At 37.3% G+C, this 24,037-nt stretch overlaps 3 protein-coding genes across 14 annotated transcripts; 1 reads left to right on the top strand and 2 right to left on the bottom strand.

Annotated features, from left to right (window-relative positions):
* Positions 1-3,465: 3,465 nt before the first annotated feature.
* LOC103951778 (U-box domain-containing protein 35) lies at positions 3,466-10,305 on the bottom strand. Of its 11 annotated transcripts, none has more exons than XM_048582478.1 (15): positions 9,990-10,305; positions 9,742-9,874; positions 9,304-9,394; positions 9,080-9,211; positions 8,843-8,907; positions 8,491-8,602; positions 7,801-7,860; positions 7,060-7,135; positions 6,503-6,589; positions 5,968-6,107; positions 5,665-5,828; positions 5,006-5,568; positions 4,347-4,465; positions 4,099-4,214; positions 3,466-3,999 (listed from the first exon to the last, which is right to left on the bottom strand). In XM_048582478.1, the coding sequence occupies exons 12-15, from the start codon at positions 5,481-5,483 to the stop codon at positions 3,711-3,713; spliced, it is 1,002 nt and encodes a 333-aa protein (XP_048438435.1). In that variant the 5' UTR covers positions 5,484-5,568; positions 5,665-5,828; positions 5,968-6,107; positions 6,503-6,589; positions 7,060-7,135; positions 7,801-7,860; positions 8,491-8,602; positions 8,843-8,907; positions 9,080-9,211; positions 9,304-9,394; positions 9,742-9,874; positions 9,990-10,305; the 3' UTR covers positions 3,466-3,710. The 11 variants fall into 11 exon arrangements, with proteins under 11 accessions (XP_048438435.1, XP_048438434.1, XP_048438432.1 ...); XM_048582477.1 differs by having other exon boundaries at positions 9,321-9,394; XM_048582475.1 differs by having other exon boundaries at positions 9,343-9,394.
* Positions 10,306-17,422: 7,117 nt separating this feature from the next.
* Positions 17,423-20,774, top strand: LOC103953545 (phosphatidylinositol/phosphatidylcholine transfer protein SFH1). Of its 2 annotated transcripts, none has more exons than XM_048582473.1 (11): positions 17,423-17,582; positions 17,701-17,729; positions 18,206-18,289; positions 18,410-18,463; positions 18,588-18,665; positions 18,802-18,855; positions 18,994-19,053; positions 19,122-19,217; positions 19,494-19,595; positions 19,767-19,826; positions 20,116-20,774. In XM_048582473.1, exons 1-11 carry the CDS (start codon positions 17,528-17,530, stop codon positions 20,431-20,433), a joined length of 990 nt encoding a protein of 329 aa, XP_048438430.1. In that variant the 5' UTR covers positions 17,423-17,527; the 3' UTR covers positions 20,434-20,774. The 2 variants fall into 2 exon arrangements, with proteins under 2 accessions (XP_048438430.1, XP_009363928.1); XM_009365653.2 differs by having other exon boundaries at positions 17,424-17,582; positions 19,746-19,826.
* Positions 20,775-20,907: 133 nt separating this feature from the next.
* On the bottom strand, positions 20,908-23,544 carry LOC103952652 (WEB family protein At1g12150-like). Its single transcript, XM_048582472.1, is given in 3 exon segments — positions 20,908-21,834; positions 21,837-22,710; positions 22,861-23,544. Coding segments are annotated over 3 exon segments (1,872 nt in total). The 5' UTR covers positions 23,152-23,544; the 3' UTR covers positions 20,908-21,127.
* Between the last annotated feature and the right edge of the window lie 493 nt (positions 23,545-24,037).

The following is a 24,037-nucleotide window of genomic DNA, read 5'->3' as shown; positions in this document are numbered from 1 at the left end:
TAAAAGTAAAGAGAGATAACTATAAATAAATAAAAAAAATTGTGACAAGCGAAAAACAAGTGGTGAAAAATACGTCCATGTGATGCATGAGCTATATATGATATTTAAGTGGTTATAAAGACGCTATTTTTAGCAAAAACGAAAATGCATGCATGGTTGTCATTAGTAATATTCTACCGGTTTGGCTTCAGGCAATTTCGTCCTACCAGCCACGACAAGGACAATGGCACAATCGTAGTTAGCACACAGGCTGAGGGTCATAAGATACAAAGACGTACAAAGTTCAAAACCCCAAGTAATCGAGGGACACAGGGGCAGCACCCCATTGGCGACTCGTTGCTTGTTTGTTTGACTGTGGAGTGCTTCTGCTAATTTTCCTCTCTCTCATCATAATTCACAGTCACACTCAGACACAAACATAATGCCTTACACGTCAGCCAGGCGGGCAGGCAGCACAGCAGTATTCACTCGAGCCAGGGTGTCCACCACATTTCAATATTGAACCGTGACTGATCCCGTACTCGTTTTAATTGTGAATGATCCCGTACTCGTTTTAATTGTGAATGATCCCGTACTCGTTTTAATTGTGCATGATCCCCCACTCGCCTTCGTTTGTTCTTTTTTTTTTTTTTGACGGATATTTACCAACATATTTTACAATAAAAACTTTAATGCAAACTATAACAAAGTTAAACAATTATAAACTTGTTAACTTTAATTAAGTGTCTAACTTCACGTAAATATGTAAGACTCTAACTAAAAATATTTTCTAATTAAATGATGAGAACTACCGTTACGTACATCATTTGTGCCTCCGGCATGGACTATGGAGTATGGAGGGGAGCTTCTTTACTCACCACCTTAAATTTTGGTGTATGGTGTATGTGCATCATACACCTAATCATCTAACACGTGTTATTTCACTTAATTATGGTTACTTTTTTTTCAAAATTTAAAATTTCATATTAATGTTAAAGTTAACTAGAGTTAAATAAAAAAACATGTGTCAAATAATTAAGCATATAATAAATATACATCATAATTATGATGGTGAACAAAAATACACCGAGTATGGAGTGAGCAAGCCGGCCATCAATATTGAACATATTACCTTAAGTTTCGTTGAGTTGCCACATGGCTCACCCACCTATATAAGTTTTCAACCGTATCGACGGCTTTAATTAACTAGAGCCTACACAGTACAGCCGCCGTATTGGAATTCAGCTTCGCACTCTCTCTAACACACACTATTATAATTTACTTTATTCGTGTTGCATTTCCCTTGTAAAAGTAAGGTTGAAATTGACACATTGAGTATAACAAGTTTTTGTAGATAATGCGCCAACACATTTGAATAATACTGCTGTTATTCATATGCACAAGTTAATAATGTAGAATTTTATTACATTAGACATTATTATAATTAGTAGTAAATTTTTTCAATATAACTTGCCAATTATTATCTTATAAATGGAAGATTTGATTTACCACGTGTTTTTTTTAGCACCAGCTTTGAAACTTAATAGGATTTCAGACAGGATAATATTATGCATATATCCCTCAATTTATGAATAACGTATCTTGAGCATATAAATTCAACGATCATAACCATTCAATTTATTAATCATCATTTGAGGATCATTTTTACGAAAAATTATTTGAATCGAAAATTAATTATATAATAATTCAAAGTATCAAATAAATGAGTAGTTCATATTTATGAATATATTATTTGGTACTTATACTGTTGAGTTGTTCTATACATTTTAATGACTAAATAATCTCTTATTCAAATGATTTCTTATAGAAGTATTTAATGTGGATGATGAAACTGAAACAGTTTCCATTATAAACTTTCTACGATAAATATATATTATTTGCATGCGAGATAATTATAAGCTCATCCCTTCAAAAATGATGCAAATAGTATCCTTTGGAGTAGACCACCATGCATAAACCACTTCCATTAGTTTTTCTAGAGTCAGGAACAAACCAGTTTTGCATGAAGAAAATTGGCTTGCTTGAGAAGGTGAAGGTCCAATGTATATTTCGTGCATTAAGACGAAGGCCGAAGAAATTGTGGATAAACATTTAAGAAATCAAATGCCAAGCAAGTCCTGCACCGGACCTAAATTTTATCGCAAACTGACGGTCTCGCTCAAAAATTGTCAACACGCACGCACGCACGCAAATGGTCGACGTCGTTTGGGTCACGAGGCATCCATTTTAATTTATTTATTTATTATAATTTTTGTTTGAGCATTTCATATTTATGATAATTGCACTGAGCAGGTCTGCAGGTGTCATTTGGAAGGGCGATAAGCTCATCGATGGCGTCCCTCAGACACTCCACTTCCTTCGATCAAAGGCATTCTCTCTCTCTCTCTTCCATTAAACGAGGGGCAACTGAGATTAAGGCATTGATACGTTGTGCTACTGCTACCCCACCAGATATCCCAAAGCCTGTCGAGATTGAGCGGATACCCGCCCCAACAGCATCGTCAAGCGCGAAGGAGAAGGCTCCTCCTACCCCGGCCACAATCGCAGCTCCCGATCAAAAGTGTTCCGATAATTATCTTGAGTTTGATTTCGCTTAGCAATAGTTGTATATCAATCGACTGCAAATGGTTTCTATTGGATGGAAAGAAGCTTTGGGACAATTCAGGTTCAGGGACGGTTAGAAGTGCGGGTGAAGTTAGTTTTTCTTGGTGGATTATGAGAAACTGTATCTTTGTTGTTGACAGTTGGAAAATTTTATTGCACAATTATTTCCTCCTTTCTTCTTGTAATGCAAATTGTTGCGTACCAGATATACACTGTCACGGGATTTAACTATGATAAAGGAGAGAGTGTTTAGCATCGGAGGGTAGTCCACCTCATTCTATATCAAATTAAGATGCTTATTACGTAGTTTAGCTGAACTTTTCATCTTCTAATATAAAAATATCGATGTACTAAAAAAATACTCATAAAATTTCCCTTGGCCCACCACTACATCATGCATGTTTTGACCCTAAACCCTCCCCCCACCGGATTTGGATCCTCTCCGGATCCCCTCCCTGGGGATCCCGGGGATCAAGGCACAAGAACCGTTCATCAAACATCGTGCGGCCACAATTAAATGTTTTTTATATTTTTAAAAGTAAAGCAATCTCGTTTTGTGTAAAAACTATTTAATTATGGCCGCACAATCTTTGATGAACGGTCCTTGTGCCTTGATTCCCGGGATTCCCAGGGAGGGATCCGGAGAGAATCCAAATCCACCCCCCCCCCAACCATCCGGATTAGGGGTTTCGTACCCAACAACCTCCCCTGAGAAAAAGATCGGTATAAGCCCTCTTATTCTTCATCTGCTGTACTGTCCGTACCCTATGAGATTTGCAAAATATCTCCGATTTACAGCTGTCAACTTATTCGTGCATAACGATTTAAAACTTAACAATTGAAAATACAAACGATATGAAATTCAGATAGAAATAGAACTTGTATTGCAATCCGGTTTCTTGAAATTCAGATAAAACACATGCATGTAATTTGTTACAGAGATGATGACCATTCAAGTAAATATCTTAACAAAATGTATAATTGTTACAATGATGATTTTGAACGCTTGGGAAAGTCGAGTAAAGGGTGTTCACCAAAAAGGCAAAGTAAGGGTATGGCCATTGCCCATAGGGCTTTATCCCCGCTACGGTTGCTGAGTTTATATATTAAGACTTGGGTTTAAAACAGAAGAATGAAGAAGCCGGCTTTTCAGTCCTCTGATGTTGGTCTCCTTGCAATTGCATAGAGTTGGTGGTTCCATTAGTAGTACTAGTAATCGTCGTCGTACCGTCCTTGGGAGGTGGGGAGAACGACGACTCAGTCGGTGGCTGAGGCTGATCCATCATCGTCTTTGTCACTTGGTTTCCTTGGCATATGATGTCTACGTCACAGCCTTCGGGTGCACTTTGAAGTATCTGAGCACCAATCCCGCTGCCTTTCTTAGCCATAACTTTCCTACGCACCAATGCATTTCCGGATATATAACTCACCAATAAATTATGACCGATTGAGAAATTTGTTTAGCTTATTATAATAAATATATTGGTTAATTACCTTAGATTAGATTTGTTAGTTCCAATGACAAGCTTTGTTATGTTGAGAATAGGGATGAGGTCCAAAATAGCCCTTCCGATCATATCACTTTCAATCAGTATTGTATCTACCTTAACCTGCGCGCATACACTTGTATTAATGTAATAAAGGGAGATGATGATGCAGTTCAATGTAGTATATATAACAATTTGGTGTGTCTCGTTTAATTTGCAGTATTAAGTAATGGCATTAATGAAACATTATTGTACCTTTGCAACCGAGCATTTATCAATGAACTTGTGAAGGAGCACTCTCCTCTTGCCTCTTTCTTCGGCCATATAAGTTTCTACCTGTTGTGAGCTCACTTGGTTTTTTGGAAGCTTTCCCACTACACTTATCAAATCCAATTTAATTCCAAACTCAAGGGATCCGATCACTCGCACAAAATACATACAGATGCAATAATTTTAGGGTAATGTTATTTTCACTTCTTATGTACCCTTTTTATTCCGGCCACAAAGAATTAAAGAAGAACAATGACAAAAAATTAACAAGAGTGCATGCGAGGTAAAAATAGGTTTGTAGGAGATAAAAATAAGTGTGTAAATAGCACCATCTTAATTCTATATAAGGCTGCAGCAGAGCATATACTTGTTAAGAATAAATAAATCATCATGAACATGGACTGGGTAGCCTAGGTTGCCTTAAATTTTCCTCCGTGATTTATGCGAACTTGATCGATGAGACAAATAATAGGATTTATTTCAACTTGGTAATTAAGTTGTCTGATAGCTTAATTAGCTAGATTAAATTAAAAAGAGAATAAAAGGGGGAAAAATCTTATCACACATATATGTAAGATTAGGTAATTAAGGGAAAACATATGATCACTGATCAGGGAATGATTTTTCAGAGTGAGAGAGCTCACATGGACTGGGAATGTAGGTGACCCCCGGAAAAACATGTATGAGATACACGGTGGTTGACGACGATGGATCAACCGCGTGCTTTAACGCCCACGTCAGCGCGTCCATGCTGGACTCGCCCTTCCCTACTCCCACATAAACGCTCTCATCGTGGCTGCTATGATAATCGACATCTTCCTTGATGGAGGGCATCGGCGGCAGGTACCCCTTGAATCCGAAAAGCTCTTTGATCTCACTTGGTATTTTAATCTTACCCTTCTTCTCGTCATCGATATCATCACCTTCCTCTTCCTCAATCTCGGATATGCTACTGCTTGATATGTTGCACTTCATGTAGTAATTTCTGTACTCATCATCATCGTCGTCGTCATCTTCATCATGCTGTGGCTGCGGATCATCGCGGTACCCGCTACTAGTACTTCCGGCGCCACTAGTACTGGTACTACCCCATTCGCGATCTGCTTTGGACGTCAACGACATTTTGATATCACTGCTTTTTCAGCCACTAGTTGTTGCTAATCTTTCAATACTATTCGGTGCTAAACCGCTAAGTATATATAGCTAGCTGTCCAAGGACGACTAGTTATAACTAGCTAGTAATGCCCGCGCGTTGCTGCGGGATTACAAATTCCAAGAATAACAAATTTGTAAGTGGAAGTACCTCGTTGAAAGCCTTCTGGAAGCAGTACAACACCTTTTGGAACCTTTGCTTCATTCTGGTCCAGAGTGCATAATGCGCAAGCAATTTAAGCATTTCCCAGCACCACAGAGCATCATATTTCCTAGGATTAATCAACAATGCCTCCTCCAGCTTTGAAATAGCAGCTGGGCAAACAAACACAAATCCGCATTTACTGATTTTCACTTAACTCCCAAATAAATAATTAATAAAAATAACAAAGAGAATTTCTACGTCTAAATAATTAATAAAAAAGGATATTTCGGGGAAATTCAAAGTTAACACCTTGAGTTAGCTTCTTTGATTCTAGCACATTCCAAAACTGAGACAGATTGCTCTCCATTTCCTCTCATAATACAGACATGCAGTTTCTATTTTTTGTTCAACATAGTCGACATCTTTTACAATCAGTTAGATTGCATCTCCTTACATGATTGAAAAAACAATTGAATCACAATTAACATTTGTTAACAAAAATTTTAAATCATATATCCAATCTCATAGAGAGATCACAATCAAACAGTTATCTGGCGGTGAAACTTAAAAACCAAAAATGCACCTTAATGTCTTGGAGAGAACAGAATTGCAAGCAAAAGTAGGATATTGAAACAATATCGTGATAATCACGAAATAAGTTCATGGGTTTGCTAATATTGATTTATTAGGTAATTTAGGTTCCAACTTTGTCTCAATTTCTCATTTTCTGTTAAACTGAAGTGTAAACATTTAGGCACTTACCAATAAAAAAGCAATTAATTATTTGATGCTACTACAAAACCAATTGGCATACATAGGCTTTGATAAAAGGTTAAGTATTTACCAAAAGATTCCAGCTGCAAAAATGCATGGAATATCTACAAAGTGTTTGATAAATCCAGAATTTAATTCTTTCTCTTCCTTCATTTTCCTTGCACCCAAGAAAAGAAAAGCAATTTAGTGCCAAACTTTAAAAAGAACCTGTAAAATCTAGAGCAAGCATTAAAGAAAGTTAACAGTGTAGGAAATAAATGTTTGCCCAAATAAAAAAAGGAAAGATGTTTCCTAGCTATATTTCAAGCAAGCTCATATACACAGAACATATCAATTGTATCATACACATAAGTCAAGCAAAAGCATTAGAGCTAATAATAAAATGGAAATGAAAACCTATTAACCAATTTATTAACAAATTTTTTGTGTATATCGCTAACTCGCTATTCTTAATTTATCAAATTGATTAAAATTACTAATGCTCTTATATCTGTCAATACCCCTCCCACCCCAAAACAATAAACAAAAAAATTTCTCAATTTCTTATATCTCACAAAGAAAAGCACATGCATGTCCATTTCAAATCTTACAACCAAAAGAAAATATCATGGTTTCTTAGTTTCTTACCCAAATCCACCAATTTGAATCAAAACTCTACACCCCAGCTTGAAATCTGTCTGAAATCACTTGCACGAACACAAATCTTATACATGCAAAACAGTTTAGATGAAGTTGATAGAATAGGTAGTAATCAAAAATTAACAAACAACCAAATTCCAAACGAATAATTAATTGTTAGATGTACAATGGCAACAAAAAAACTAAATTTTTAGATGTACAACCCGAAATTAACACTAATAAAAAATAGCACTTGAATAAAATGCATAAACAAAAGCTGTGCTAACATGAGAAAACATGCAAAACAAAACAATGTTATATATCCTAGGTGTTCCATTTATAATTATTCTCCATTTTTATATATTTAAACTACCAATTATCTGCATAAATATTTCATTCCCTTACAACTACCACAACTATATATAAAACATAACAGAGCATGTAATTGCTTTAATTACATCATTCTTTAAAAAACCCTTGGGTGGGAGCTGAAAGGCTGCCATATTTCATTAGTGCACATAAGCCAATAATTTTATCCACTCTGATTATTTTTATGATTTGCATTTATTTAGAATTCATAAATGCAGGAAAAGATTTATAGGAACTTAGAATTTTTAGAACAATGAAAAACTATGCATGTATTGTGAACTCTATGTACAGAGCTTTTACATGGCCAAAAGAAAACAAAACAATCAGTAAGAGCTCTTACATGCACAGATCAACAACGAAAATTCATCAGCATTTTCTTACCCTTTCTTTCACAAAATCTTGTCTTCCAACCAGATCCTGCTATCCAATCCACACCTTGTCCTGTACATGAAAATACACTCCAAATGTAAAATTTAAAGTTGTTGTAATTTAAAATCATCATGCTAAGATAGGCAATCCAAGATAATGCTACTCTTTAGTCTGGATTTTAAGTCCTCAAATTCAGAAACATTTCTGGAACGAATGAAATGATCTGGGACCATCATTCAAATAGAAACTCTTGGCCCTTCATTTGATTAGATAGTGCTCTAAATTAAAACCCAGCAATCAATTCGCAAGCTACTCCAAGTAAAATCTAAAGCAACCCACTCTAAATTTATAAGCCAACAATCCAACATTAATAAAAAATTGAAAAACAAATTGAACTAATCAAATTCCAAAACAATCTAATAATTCTGCAATGGAGAAGAAAATATTAGAGATATTAACATAGATTTTTTGGTTTGAATAGTTGGGAACACCTTACAGAACTGGAGAAAAATGTGTGCCTGATCGGTTTGTACTGCCCTATCTGGTGGATTCTATCTTATGGTAGCCTCTCAACAGCTGGGTTCCACCATAGGTAGATTAACAAAACCTATTCTAAAATGCAATGTCTTTAAATCACTTAATCCCCATCTGTATAAGTTAATTCTCAATAATTTAGACATGAAAACAGAAGACATTACTCACATGCGATGCAATTGTCAGATGAAGAGCAACTCCTCTTTCAAGCTCATTCAGAACATGATGCAATCCGGATCCTCAGTAAATCTCTTGCAGACATAGTTATGCTTCCAAACAACTGAACACAATTGATACCAAATTGGAACAATTTCTTTAAATTAGTCATAGTAATCTATTGATCCACAAATATAAAATTTTGTATATATTCAGTTTCACCTTTTGCAAGGAGTAGTTAATGATATCCAAGAACGATGAGAAGACATATCATGGGTTAAACTATCTATGAGTTGAACAAAACTAAAACGCATTGTACAGAGCAAATGAAATAGCCAAAAAGCAAATGAAATAACTAAGTTACCATTCTGTGTCTTAAGCAGCAAAACTCACATTCCACCAGGTACCTTTCCACTTTCTTCATATCCTCTACAACAAAATAAACTATATCAACATCGAAGTGATACTCACCAATTGAAGTCCACACGATACAAAGCCTCAGCTAAAAAAAGGACAAAAAAAGTAGTTAATACAAAACAATTTTGCTGCTATATAAGCTGATGTATTGGCAATGGCATACAATGCCTATAAAGCTACTTACAGCGCAACAAATTCCAATGCATATATACTGATGTTCTTGTCTTTGCAAGCAGCCAGCTTCTACTGACCCATTGAATTTTTCGATAAATATTATCTGTTCCAATAATTGAATCGAAGCCTCCTTCCAAAAATCCTAATCGCAAAACCAAGAATCGCAATCAAAACAAATGATACAAACACATACACAGAGATATATACTTATATGTACTTAGCTAATGTACAAACCACTCTTTTTTCATAACCTTGGCATCAAAGTAAACCTACGTTCTACGCTTCAACGGCCTTATTATTTCTTCCTGCAGGTGTTCGAACGAATCTGTAAAATAAAGTGAAAGAGTAAAATAATAGATTATCATGGCAAGAACTAAAGAAATTCATCCATATTGCCTTATTCAATCGCATCATTCCCTTTTTCCCTACTAAATAAAAAAGAGGTCAGTGATTCAATACAAATATATTCACAAAAATTAAAAAATTCTAAGATTTTCCTCAAGGGATTTCCCATAATTTAAATTCACACTAAACCCATTCCCTAATTGTCTTAATTGGAGCGAACCCATAAACAAAGTAATGAAAAAAAAAATTAAAAACTTATTCTCAACATCTAAACAGCTCAAAGCCCAGAACAAAAAAAAAAAAAAAAAAAAAAAAAAAAGGGAATACCTTCGCAGGTTTGGAGCTCTTTCTTATAAGTGTTACAGTATTGTTGTTGCGCCTTAATATGTCATGTTTCCGTCGGTAATAATCGAAGGTGGGGCTACTGGTTTGGATGAAGAAGATGAGGAAGGATCCGAGCCTACAAACAAAATCACAAAAAGCAAACTTAAACACAAAACCCATCTGCAAATCCTAAACTACCAAAAAAAATTAAAAAATAAAACACCCACGTTGAGAAAGGCGGAAAAACTCACCAGTAAACACTAACTTTTTTGGGTAAAAAATTGAATCGATTCGAATGAAAAATCGAAAAAAGTTCTAGCTGCAGAGTGCTTTTTCCGGCAAGAGACCATCGTTGTTGATAATTTGTGAGAGAGACGGCAAGGTTGATGAGCGAGACAAACCGCCGTTTTCGAGACAAAGAAAGCCAGGGTTCATAATAGCAAAAACTGAGAATGGTGAGAGAGAAAGGCGAAAAGCACTGAAGAAGCCGAAAGCAGGTCCAGTGATGATGGACATGTGGGCAAGCCGGGCAACTGTTCCTTAAGCACGATGACAGACGCGTGGAAAGAATGGGCAAACTGTCTTTCCACTGCACGAAGCAAGCCACACAACGGGAGAGCGAGGGGCAAAATCGTCCGCCCACTGGTCATCCACAGTAGACTTCACTGAGTTTTAGTATATAAAGATATGTTGACTTTTGATGCCTGCAGGGCTTCATTTGTAATTCTCTCTACCTGCTTTGGTTTGACCGTTCCTCTCCCCTTGTGTGTATGTATGAATATAATACTTGATATAATGCAACAGCTCCTATCCATCATTTTTCCTCTGTAGTATACATGTAGATGTCGAATGTTTGCGCCAGTAGTGCTATGCCACGTGACACACTATGCCATACAAGGAAGAGGATCCTCTCATTAGCTCAGGATGAGAATCCTCCTGATCACGAAATCCAGACCGTTCAATTTTAATCCAACGGCTCTAAACAGAGGGTCTCCAAAAAGATTATAATAATTGTAACCGTTGGATTAAAATTGAACGGCCCGAATTTCGTAGTTAGGAGGATCCGCATCCTATGCTTAGGAGAGGATCCTCTTCCATCATATAAAACAAATTTATATTTTATATGTAAGTATTTTTTGGTTACGTAGTTTAGCAGGACAATGTTTGTCTTTAGACGGAATGGATCTTGGCTGCTGAAAAATCAGCAGCAGTTTCTGCTGCGAGTGAATCACGGATGTATACATGTCCAAGTAATTGATTTTTTAATCACAGATTAAACACGTGTTTACCGGTAATTCACTAGCAGCAGGAGTAACTGTTGATTTTTTCAGCAGCCAAGCTTTCTCCCTTTAGACGGGCAAGCACAACATGCATCATCTATAGGGCTCCGGCGAAGTCATTTCCTTCCGCATTTACCATAATTTACATGCATCAAAGGAGGAGCGTACGTTTAAAATGTCATGCTGAAAATACACTTTGAATTTTGTAATACGTAATGCGTACGGAATATTCGTATAATTAAAGAGAATCGCGGCCGCTTACTAGTCTTTAATAATAATAAGCAGCAATCAAACCACAACCACGTATTATCATTACTATTATTATAGATTAATGATTGATCAATGTATTTATGTTTAATATTTAATTATAGATTTGTTCAAAAATATATATAGATATCAAGAGCGGAGCCAAGTACAAAGCTCTCCTAGGCTATAGCATAGGGAGAGTTTGGTTCTTCAAGCTTAAAAAAATTAATTTTTAGGTTAGTTTATGATTTTTCATTGTCATATTTCGCATAAGAAATGAAATTTTTTTATTAGTAAACTTGTTTTTAAGAATAATAAGAGCTAATAGATGTTAAATAAACTCATCACTTTAACCAATATTAAATTTAATAGTAATAAATTAAAATTTTCATATCACAAATGGTTCCTTATTTTATTCACTTTAAAGCTTTGAAGGCTAGAAACCTAGAAAACATAGCATAAAATTCTTGCTTCAAATTACTACATTCAAGTTTTTACTATTACATAACTTTATGACACACCCCGACCGAGATCAGGGTATGCTGGCCGCCACGTGGAAGTGACGTAGCCATGTGCACCGTGCGGAAGCTAAACAGTAATATAAAAGTACGAATAATTTAAAAACTAGCAAATATAGAGTGATAGAATATGAGCTAGCTTAAATACGACACTGAATTCAGAGCCTAAGGCCTACAGCAGTCCAAAGGAAACAATACAACAAAAGTACACCCGAAGGTGACCCTACGTAGGTGAGTATCTGTCAGAATGCCGAGACGTCCTCCGAGAAACCACCAGACCCGCTAGGCTACTAGAACCTGGAGGGGCGCAAAAACAAAAGCGTGAGTGGGCAAAACAAATCTATTAGAAAACCATTTCATAAAACATAACATAACCCCTCGCCGTAAAACCTGTATACTTCCCAGGAAATAAACATATATACGTATGTATAAATATACCGAGTATACTCAAGGATATGCCAACATACTCAATTGCATACCGTCATGCTCAACGCCACGTAATAATATGCAAGTGCTCAAACATGTAAATCACATCATTAGCATAATTAAGCTGGCAGCCGGAGTCCCCTAAGTGACCTGTACGGCTGAATCTAGAGCTCAAATCACAACTAAATCCTTAAACCTGCCCACGAGTCGGAACCACCTATAGTGGTCTGTACGACAAGCCTGGGTGTAATACATATAAACGCTCTAGTGCTACGATCACGTGAAGGCTGTGCGAATAATCGCGGATCACCTACGAGTCGGAACCACCTATAGTGGTCTGTACGACAGGACTGTGCACCTAACTTGGATTCAAGCTGAGCGTGTGGTGCTGGAGGTGAACAACACGTGAAGGACTGTGCCCTACACTAGGCGGGAGCACTAACACCGGGGGTGCATGTTATGAGCCCTCTAAGCACTTCGAATCACTATTTAATGCGAATGTAAAACAACGCTTACCTGGCACTTACCTAGGCCGCCACAGCACCAACATATATGTAAATGATGTAATAATAAATATAAACCAATTCATGTGCCGCTAATCATGCATACTCAACATATAAAATCAATGGCGTAAAACGAAGCATTTATACTAATTTCTGGGAAATAACATGTATATAGGTATATACGGAAAATAAAAGCCCACTCACTGGTAAGTAGAAGGGTCGTAGCCCCCCTGCCTCGAATGTGCACGCTCGTCCTCGGGATACGTGTCACCTATATGCGAATTAACTACAAAAACGTTAACTTTAAAGCACATAACCGTCCGTTCAAAATAACTTCTCATACATTGCTCAAAATAGACAAATGAATATACCAACGTGATCTACACAACCTCACGATCACAACCATATTTTTAAAATAATTTTTGGACACGTCACGCGCCCCCACACGCCAGCACAGGCACGGGTCCACGCGCCCCCACGCGCGGCCACGTGACCTGCACACTGACGGCGTCAGGTGACGCCGTCAGGAATATTCCTGGAATATTCCGTTAACCTTGACTGACGCCGTTACTGTCTGTTAGGAATATTCCGTTAGCCTTAACGGAATATTCCCCTGTCTTCTCCGGCGAGCCACCGCCGCCGTCGCCGGCGCCGGCGCCGTCGCCGGAAAACTGCAAAATTTTCCAACTTTGTTTTCTCACTCGTTTTTCAACCATTTTTCACGTTCTTTATACCAAAATGAAGCTTAAGACTAGTAGATTCACGTTAGACTAGTTTTAGGGCCTAAAAATCAAAGAATCTCACCTGCAACAACGATCCAAGTTCGGCCAACTTTGAACCAAGCTTTCCCGACGTCCAAATTCACCCAACGAAGCACTCCCAAGCTCCTGGGAACCTCACTAACACATCTACAAGCTTAAAATGTCCAAAAACATACTAGATTAGGTTTGCATGAATAGTGACCCAAAACGGACCTTGTGAAATCGACGTGAAAACATCGAGATTCTTACCTGAAAATGGCACCACTAGACTCCTCTCAGTTCCACGAGTTCAATGGTAGCCTTGGATCCCTTGATCTGTGACGTTTTAGGGTGTGTGTGTGTGTGTCCGTACGTATATGGTGAAGAATAAGGGGAAAGAGAGAGACACGGGAGGGAGAGAGTGACAGAGACAGAGACAGAGGGTGAGGGTGAGTGAGACAGTATGTGTGTGTGTGTGGCCCAAAGTTTGCCAACACCACACAAACAACCAAACAACATAACAAAATAACTAGGGGTAAAATGGTAATTTCACGCGTACGGTTCCGATAACTCCGGGACGGGATGTCACACTTTATATAGGCAACATAGGATTAAAAACTTGATTTCATAGTAATAATTTTAACTTAGCTAACCCACCGAATAATTTCTAGCTACGCCATTGATAGATATTGTGATGCTCGCGGCTGCAAATATTAGAGTTTAGGTGTCACAGCTTTGCGATTGCCAAATCTGTTGTATTTTCCTTCTAGTGATTAGCTACAGCTTACATCATCTAAGTTTAAATTAATTTTTGAAATAGATTAGGGACTTTCAAATTTCTCATTTTTGTGCCATGCAATTTTAAAATCGTATCAACTAATATCTTTGAGTTGTATAACCATTTGGTCCTTCATTAAATTGATAACATAAAAAATATAGGACTCGTTTACAGAATAACATGATATAAAAGCCTCACAGTGTAAATTGATATAATGTAAAAAGCTCATGGTGATTGGGGGTAGCAGTTTTCGTAAAGGAAGTGGTGGCGATTATGCTTGTGGTGGTGGCAGCGGCAATTATGCTTGTGTTGATGGTGGTGGTAGCATCGGTGACTGTGGCAATGAAAATGATGGTGATGATTGCAATTGTATGTGGTTCTAACGATGACTATAGGGGTGGTTGCGTTGATGGCAATGACAATCGTGAGGATATGGTGGTCGGGGTGCAAATGTAACGATAGTGGTATAGTAGCAGCAACAACAATGGTGACAGTTGTGGTTGTGGAGACGGTGGTGACAACAACGAAGATGGTGGAGATTGTTGTTGTGGTTATCTGTATGGTGGCGATTGTGGTGGTTCCGGCGTTGTTGACAACGATGGTGGTGGTAACAGCGGTGGTTGTATTAGGTGGTGACAATCATTTTGTTCTCCCAGACATAAAATGTGTATTGCAAAGAATTGAAATTATTCATTAAAGGCTCAATTCTGCTTTTTATAAAAGTAACTTTTAAAAGCAACCTGTAGGTTGATTTTAAAAGCTACTGTTTGGAGGCTATTGCTTTTAAAATAAGCAAGATATTTTAGTTTTACCAAGCACTTTTTATTGCTAAACTTTAAATTTTAAAATAAAGCATTTTTTATAAATAAATAAATATAAATATAAATAAAAACAATTCTAAGACCAACTCCAATGGTTGGGGTTAAAACTTAAAATTTTTAACCCAAAACATTTTGGGTGCATTTGTTGTACCGGACTATCTTGGACTGGACTAACTTCGGAGACTAAGTTGGACTGGCTTAGATTAGACTAAGCCAGACTAAGTTAGTGAAGCGTTTGGTGCATTGTCGACCTAAAAAACAGAATAATTAATAAATTATAATATTATAATATTTAATATATATATCTAATAATATTTTATTATGAATTCAACCTTTTCCTTCTAAAAATTCTAGACACTCTTCTACGGTTCTACCTCTCTCTAGAGAGTACTTTCCTCCTCTTTGGTTTCATCGCCCATTATTTCATTTCCTCCCGTCTTTTTTCCTTCAAAATGCTTCAAAGTTCAAATCCATTTTTTCTGCAGAAAACTTCAAAACCATTTTTCCTACAAAATCGTTGCAAAGCTACTCTCTCCTCCCTTTCCGTCTCTCCATCTCTTTTTATCCCCAAAGTTACTCTCTCCCCTTCTCTATCCATTTTTCTCTGAAATTTTATGGGAAAAAGAAAATTATCTGGGAAATTTCTGGGAAGTTTCGGGAATAAGGAAGAATTATTCTACTAAGATTGCTATTGTTATTGTCTTGCTTTATTTTTTTTTCGAATTTTGGTGGCTGGATTTTGAGATTTAGGTTGTGGGTGGATTGGGTTTCAGATCCGGGCATGGGTGGGCAAACAAAGTTGCCCATAATCATGCTTGCAAACTTGCAATGCAGACATCGTATGCAGTTCTGGAAACGGGACTAGCAATCCCATGGTTTTTTAGGGGGTTCGCTAAGACCGGCTAATCCCATGGTTAGTCGAGGCGAGTGAAGGTTAGTGTCATTAATGTTAGTGCCAGTGGGTAACAAACAAGGGACTAGACTAACCCTTAGTCCAGTCCAATCCAGTGAGAGTTAGCGAGGGCAAACAAACGTCCCCTTAGGTTCTAACCCAGTAACAGTTGTCCTCCTCAAATGATTTTGGCTGAAAATTTTAGCCTGAAATATTGAAGAATGATTTTAGCCTTTTTTTTGATAATTTTTTTTAAAATAAAATTTATGTCGACTATCTTAATTTATTTTTATAAACATTTTAACCTAAAATATTTAATTTCTAATAAGTGATGAAAAATCACTAAACCTACCTCATTTTTACACATATGCACCACATGAAAGAACATGAAAAACCTCACAATCGACCCCATCCTTAAACACAAATACATAGATGGATAGAAAGAAAAAAAAATGAAGAATTAGACGAAAGTGATTTTGTATGGATATTTGGACAAATACATAAACATTTATAGAATTTTTGGTTGAATTTTGATTTAAATAGATTTTTTTTAATTGTTTAGCAGTTGGATTTAAGTTGAGTTGTGAATTTTTTTTTTTTTTTTTATCGTTAGATTTGTTCATATTTAATCTTAATTGTTGGATTTAATGTATTTATATATTGAATTTTTTTAAAAATGAACTTATGCCACATTGGGTTGATTCAATATGGCAGGCTGCATGAGTCGTTCGTTAAAACGTTATTAATTAACCATAGTCAAACATGCTTTTCTTTTTCCATGAAAATTATTAAACTTCACGCGTAAAATGTAAAGTGCCAGGAAGCTTCCTCAAAGAAAACGGTAATTAAGGATTGGACACGTACTTCACTGGGCTCATGCAAATAGTCGTCGAAGGCCCAAGTCTCGTACATACCTATTGTGACTTTAACGATTATAACAAAGTTATTTTTGCACTTTAAATATATATAGAAATATAAGAAGAAGATATTGTATTAAAATAAGGTGATGAGACAACATTTAGACCATATTTTTAGTAAGATTATCTCCAATTTTAAGGTTAAAACTTATTTTTTATTTTTACTTTTAAGAAATAATATTATCTACATAAAAAAAAAATTTAGTTTTAAGTTTTAATTCAAAAATAAGTTTTTTACTCAACATTTTTGATTAAATTTTTAACCTAAAATTATTAAAGAATGAATTTTAGAATTATAATAATAAATATCTTTTTGGTTTCTTTTTCTTTTTCTTTTGTCTTTCCCTTTGGTTACAATAACTTGATTTAAGGCTGATTTAGTATTGTTGTGTTTTGAAAAAAAACTGTTTCTATTGTGATGTAAGAATAAGTTTATTTTTGTTATTTTTTTTAGTATTTTTTCATCTAAAATTGTGAAAATAAACTATTTTAAAATGTTTATCAAACATCTTTTTAAACTCAATTTTTTTATATCTATTTTTTATAAAATGATGTCAGTACCAAACCAGTACTCAGCAGCAACAGAAGAAAACAGAGGCTCACTCGGATCCTCCTTAGAGAGTTAGAGATAGAGACACAGGCGCAGCAGCAGCAGCAGAAGAAGAGAAATGGGGATCGTTTCTCAGGAAGCGATCAAGCAGTTCCAAGCTCTGATTGACCAAGGTGTGCTTCCTCTCTCTCTCTTTCCTATTTCTTACCTTTTGGCATTTTATATTTTATATTTTCACTGTTTCTGATATTTCTACTGTTTTTTTTATTGGTGGAATCTGGGGAAATGCAGTTGATGAGCCTCTCAAGAGAACGTTTCAGGTTCGCATTTTCCTCGCTCCCAACTTTCTTCTCCTTCTTCTCTTCTCTACTTTCTTTCTTTTTACTTAATTTATTTTATTTTAATTGACGTGCTTTTTAAACCTTTTGGGTTTGGGGTGCTGCTAATGCTAATGCTAATGCTAATCGAACTAGTAGACTAGTAGTATACACTACCATCTTGTGAATCATGTGATGATTAATCAACCCAACACTACTAGAATCAATCCCATCTCATCATCCCATTGCTTAATGTAATCTTTCATCTTTCTTTCTTTCTTCTGGGTAATTTCCAATTTCCAATTGCCCATTTGGCATTTGCTGCCACTCAAATCATGTTACTGGAGTTTAAACTGAAAAAATCTAATTCTTTGATTTTAATAACATGAACATCAAGTAGGGGACAAGACAGACACTTGAGTCTTTATAAATTTCTTGTCTTGTATGGATGATCGTTGTAATTGTTTCTTGGTTTATAGAATGTTCATCAAGGCTATCTAGTTGAGACTTTCGGCCGCTTTCTCAAAGCAAGGGATTCCAATGTTGCCAAAGCCCATAAAATGGTAACACTGCATCCCCATCGCCTCCACATTTCACCTAATGATGTCATATCCATTGTCGGCTCACTTGTTTTGCTTTTGTTTTTATTGATGAAATCAAATGGTATGTTTCTGATGTTCCAGTTGGTCGATTGTTTAAACTGGAGGGTACAAAATGATATTGACAATATATTAGCCGTAAGTTTATCCTTTGCTCCTACTTGTCTGATGTTTGCCACTGATTGCCAAATTACCAATCTAATGTATAACCATGGTGGCCTACTGCTGCTGACATTGCCTGAATCTTATTCCTCTGTTGCAGAAGCCCATAGTTCCAACTGAACTATACAGAGGAGTGCGAGATTCACAGCTCATAGGTCTTTCGGGTTACTCAAGAGAGGTGCTCATTCTTTCTTAAAACTTATCTCTTTTGTGGCGTTTACACTGTCATGTCTCTTCTACGAATGGTTTTTCTCGTGTAATTTGTGTGTGCTATAAGCCTTTGAAATGTTTATTCATTCTCCTTTGCTCTTCAGGGCTTGCCCGTCTTTGCCATTGGTGTTGGGCTAAGTACATTTGACAAAGCATCGGTAAGTATTAGATGAAAATGAAAGACCATCTTGTCCTACAATTGACAACAATGTTACCTACTTCAGCCATTTTAACTTGGTGCTGAGGGTCCTTCAGTCTTGACAATCTTTGAGAAATATTTTTCATCTTGATTACAGGTTCACTACTATGTGCAGTCACACATTCAAATTAATGAATATCGAGATCGTGTAATTTTGGTGAGTACCAGATCTTGAATCTCTAAGGTTTCTTGAATCATCCTTCTGACCTGTGTGTTTGGCTGTAGCCTTCTGCATCGAAGAAGTATGGTAAGCCTATTACCACTTGCATCAAGGTTTTAGATATGACTGGTTTGAAGCTCTCGGCACTAAGCCAAATAAAGGTACATATAACTTGATAGTAATGATGTTCTTTCTTTTTGTTTGTTTTCATTACAGTTTAAACTCATCTTGTTCTTTCCTATGACAAGTACAAATCACTATTTTTTTAAGGTTTGTCCAATGTTCCTTAGCGAGGAATTATTTTTATAAATATGTGAAAAAAATATAAACTAGGATGATTATAAATCTCTTGTAATGCATGACTGCGACGATTCTACTTTGTAAGCATCTACATGAGTTCTACAGTTCACTACCTTATATTTTACATGTCCGTGCAGTTACTGACAACTATATCAACCATTGATGATTTGAACTACCCGGAGAAGACAAATACATACTACATTGTAAATGCCCCTTATATATTCTCAGCTTGTTGGAAGGTTAGTCTTCACATTGTTAATCTTTGTGATATAATGTAATCTTAAATCTTTTGTTTCCTGCATAAGTACAATTGAGGTTGTTGCATGAGCCCTTTTATATATTTTAGATGCCCTTTTGGAATTGGAGTCGTATAATTCTTGGCCTGTCAGGTTGTCAAACCACTTTTGCAGGAGAGGACAAGGAAAAAAGTGCAAGTGTTGTCTGGTTGTGGTAGGGATGAACTGTTGGAGGTAATGTGTTCCCTATAATGCTTGATGTATTGCAAATTTGAATGCTTATGAGTTCTTCTCATATTACTCAAAATCATCTCTTTTTTTTTCAGTCACGTTAAACTACCTTTCTAATAGTTAATTTAATATCCTTAGTATTTTCACTGTGCATGAACATGTTTCCTCTTTGTAAGTCAATGTACTTGTTGAAACTGGATGCGAAGGCAAACCCATGTGATGGACATATAGCCAATTTTGCTTCTTGTATTTAAATGGACTAATCTTGTAGTTGGATTTGATGTTTGTTTAGATAATGGATTATGCATCCCTTCCACATTTCTGTGAAGGAGAAGGTTCAGGATCATCTCGAAATTCACAGAATGGAGCTGACAATTGCTTCTCCTTGGACCACCACTTTCATCAACAACTCTACACCCACATCAGGCAGCAGTCTCTGATGAAGGAATCCGTTCAACCAATCAGACATGGTTCTTTTCATGTGGATGTACCTGAGGCGGCTGCAGAAAGAACTCATATTGCTAAAACGATTGTATCTGAGTTTAACAAGTTTGGTAATCAGAATGGGCTATCTGAGTCTTTAGATGGCCTAAAAATCAATGGCGACTGAAACCAGAGTTTGGTGCCGTGCAAACTTGTGATGAATCTTATGGCTTTGTGCTCACTCTAAAGCTGGTGGACAAGGAGTCTTTGCATTACTGATCCTAGAGTTGCAATCATGTGAAATGATTGGTTGTAATGGTGACTGCTGACATTATCTACGCGAACTTAACAATCGCAGAGCTAATACAGTGGATGTAATTTGACATATGGGGCTGCCACTGGATAATTAGTTCAGACCTACGAGTAGCCTAATATGCGTTGTAGTAGTGCAGCAGGAAAATTGTCATCTTTAGTTGCACAGTTCCAACCGATATGGTAATTGCACAGATTAACGTGTTTTAACCTTCAGCGATTTCTAATTTTTTTTTGACATGTCAGTTTCTGGTGCTGGTGCTATTTCTGTAGCGACGACACGTCTGCAGATCAGTTGGTTAAAGTCTGCATGCTGACTTGTTAAATTTTGCCCTGAAGAGCCAGTAAAAGCAGAAAATATTGTTTTGAGTATTGAGATAAGAAAACGGGAGATTTACATGTTTCCCTGTTTTTGAATCACTGAGACTTACAAACAAGTTTTCCTGAATACAATCAATACACCAAAATGGGACCTGTTGGATTGGAAGTTGGTGTTTCTCTCTAGAGGACTACGAGAGATCCCATTCCCATCCGACTTGTCTGCCATTGTGATCTTCTCTTGAATCCTGCTAGAACTGAACGGGGAACGATACTGATGACTCGTCTAGCACCATTTGTTCTTCTTGATGCCGCTTGCGAAGTTCTCCCTCAACTGCTGATTTTGCCGACTCTGCCATCTCTGCTTTGTTCAATGCCATGTCTGTTGCAGTCTTGATTTCCTCTATGGCTTTTAAATTGGCCTCCAGCTTTTTATCTACTTCACTTTTTCGTACGTTGAGTGCTTCCACTTGGTTTATGCTTTCTGCCTCTTTCATCTCAGTCAATTTTTCACATTCCTCGACTTTCCTTCTCAAAGATTCAAACTCCTCCTCCGATAGTCTGATCTTGGCAGCACCGGTCTCTGAGTTTGAAGACGTACCTTCTTCCTGTGTTCCCCCAGATAAGAACTTCAGCTCCCCGAGGACTCTTTTTTCTGCTTCTCGTGCATCTTTAGCTTCTTCGAGGGCAATCTTCAATTTCTTTTCTGCTTTCTCTGCTGCAACTCTGCTATCTTCACCTTCTCGTTTATGTTGATTAGCACTTTCCTTCATCTTTTCTGCTTCCAGCCTAGTGCTTTCAGTTTCAGATGAAAGCTTCTCAGCAGTTGAACTGTGATGTGCATCATATTCATGAGGACTAGGAGGTGCATTACGATGTGCCTCTGCCTCGTCCTTGGTTTTCTGTATTTGATCAGTTAGTTTAGTAGTGATTGCTTCCATTTCCATTTCTTTGTCCTCAATTCAGCCTGTTCCCTCTTCACATCTTCCAATTCCAGCCTAAGGGAACTCACAAAGCTTCGGAGAGAGCTCTCTTCGTATGCCACTTCCTGCAGCATCTTTGTGGCTTCATTGAGCTCCATAGTTACCACTCTCACGGAGTCCATTTCGCACGCGTGCGCTTTCTTCATCTCTTCTTGTATAATTTCAATCTCTGATGTTGTTTCTTCAAGCTTTGCCTCTAGTTCTTTGGCCAGTTCAGGATCAACCTCATTCTTCAAAGATAGCAATTTGTCTTCTGCTTCTTGCTTCGCGCTTCGGTAGGATCGAAGGTGGGCCTCTTTTTCAGACACGGCTTTTGCCTGCTCCTGTTGGGCTTGCAGGGCGGCAAGTTTGAGCTGTTCAATGGATCCCTGCATGGCTGAAACCTCCTTCGACAGCTCGTTAACCCTGTCTGAGTTAACGTTTGCCGACCGCTGAGCTTCCGCCGCCTGTTGGAATGCAGCCAGTTTTGCTTCAAAGGCGGCGTCAAAGTCCTGTCGGATTTTGGTAAGCTCTTGCTTTGCTGCATCGAGTTCGGTCACAGTGGCTGTGTATTCATTTCTTTCGTGGTCCAATTCCCGTTTCCAAGCATTACCTTCAATGGTTTCTCTGGATTTGACCTCTTCTAGTTTCTTAGCCCGATTCTTTACATCTTCGGCGTCTTTAATTGCTGATCGCTTGGAGTCTGTTACAGTTTTGAGCTTGGTGTTCAGATCCTGCAGTGTTCTCTTGGCCTTATCAAGCTCAGAGAGTGCTCTAGCTTTGGTAGTTTCTGCACTCCCTAATTGTTGCTTAATCTTGTTTAGTTCTTTCTGTGCCAACAGAAGTTGCGTCTCCTTGTCCAGTGCATTAGTCTGACAAACAAGAAATCCCTAGTTAAATATCAAATCATTCAGAAGAGATGATATACGCAATACAAAAATAGAAAGGCTGTTCTCTTCGCAAGACGTTAGCATTTTGCAGTGGCATTGGCGTTGAAGGGATATATTGATTGAATATTGTACCTCTGGCGAAAGCTTTTTCTTGACGGCATTGGCATTGGCATTGGCGTTGGCATTAGCATTGGCTTTGGGGCTGGCACTGGAATTGGAATCGGAATTGGCATTGGCATTGGAAGATTTTCCTCCTCTAGAAACGACTTGGCCAAACAAACTAACAGCAGCTTTGACAGATTGGAAGGGTGCTCGGGTGTCAACCTCTCCCACCTCCGCCCTCGGGGAGCCGGGAGCCTTCTGCTGATCCTTTATACGGACATTCGCCATTTTTGGTTTCTTCTGCGCGCAACACGCATGCATGTATGGATGTACGAGTCACAACAATACACACACACACACACACACATATATATATATATATATCAAATATTTTGAACAAATTATTTCGTCTGAATAGAATTATAATAATATTGGAAACGTGAAAGCACGTACCTGCAACCAAAAAAGATGATTGAGATGGAAAGAGTTGAAGTCAGAGGAGGAGGATCATTCAATACAAGACGTCACTTAAGAATTCAAAAGTAAAAAGAATCAAATCAAATGGGTTAAATGGCAAACCCAGAGATTAAAAATAAAATTTTGAAACAAAATGTATAATTATCAAAGAAAAAGAAAAGGGAAAGAGGAAATGGCAGACGGTGGCCGTTGGAACCCAGAACAAGCGCAGAGATGAAGAGAGCCGAAAGAGGAGGAGGAATGGATATGTTGATTACCGTTTGTACAAATTTACTTTTTCTGCTATTTTAGCGGGAACCAAACCGAAACACGCGGAGCTCAACGGACAATGCCAACCGCTAACATTTTGGGAATTACAGAATTGCCTTGCCTGCCACCTGCCACCTGCCAGGCTAACGTTATTAGTCACGCAGATGACATACTTGACCGTTGACCAGCCCGTGCGGTGCTTTACCTTCTTTCTTCGGCAAAAATGATGGAAGAGGATATTCTCCGGATCCTCTTGTGGGGATTATAAGGAACCTCTTATCATGGTCGTTCATAATTATATCGTAAGGTCAGTTTTCATTCGATACTATTGTGTTTAATTTTAAATAAATAGATTCAAAATAATTTTTTATCGCATAATGTACGATAAACGATTAGAATATGAGGATCCTCACAACTTGAATCTGGATGGATCCAAATCCGACGAAAAATAAATCTGGAACTCCAGATCACTATCCAGCTA

Source organism: the organism of the source record quoted next, unplaced genomic scaffold (genome assembly GCF_019419815.1).
Source record: "Pyrus x bretschneideri cultivar Hongxiangsu unplaced genomic scaffold, Pyrus_bretschneideri_v1 Contig19, whole genome shotgun sequence".
NCBI classification, from domain to species: Eukaryota; Viridiplantae; Streptophyta; class Magnoliopsida; order Rosales; family Rosaceae; genus Pyrus; species Pyrus x bretschneideri.
Note: the sequence above shows the minus strand (reverse complement) of the source record. Positions and strands in the feature narration are given on the sequence as shown.

What these genes read in the sequence shown, in the direction of transcription:
- LOC103951778 (XM_048582476.1), bottom strand. Translation starts at nt 5,483, where the DNA reads ATGTCGTTGACGTCCAAAGCAGATCGCGAATGGGGTAGTACCAGTACT. An exon ending in CACCTACATTCCCAGTCCAT is followed by an intron (nt 4,466 to 5,005) that starts GTGAGCTCTCTC and finishes TGATAAGTGTAG; the next exon opens with TGGGAAAGCTTCCAAAAAAC. An exon ending in ACTAACAAATCTAATCTAAG is followed by an intron (nt 4,000 to 4,098) that starts GTAATTAACCAA and finishes ATTGGTGCGTAG; the next exon opens with GAAAGTTATGGCTAAGAAAG.
- LOC103953545 (XM_009365653.2), top strand. Translation starts at nt 17,528, where the DNA reads ATGGGGATCGTTTCTCAGGAAGCGATCAAGCAGTTCCAAGCTCTGATT. An exon ending in GTACATTTGACAAAGCATCG is followed by an intron (nt 18,856 to 18,993) that starts GTAAGTATTAGA and finishes TCTTGATTACAG; the next exon opens with GTTCACTACTATGTGCAGTC. An exon ending in TATTCTCAGCTTGTTGGAAG is followed by an intron (nt 19,596 to 19,745) that starts GTTAGTCTTCAC and finishes TTGGCCTGTCAG; the next exon opens with GTTGTCAAACCACTTTTGCA.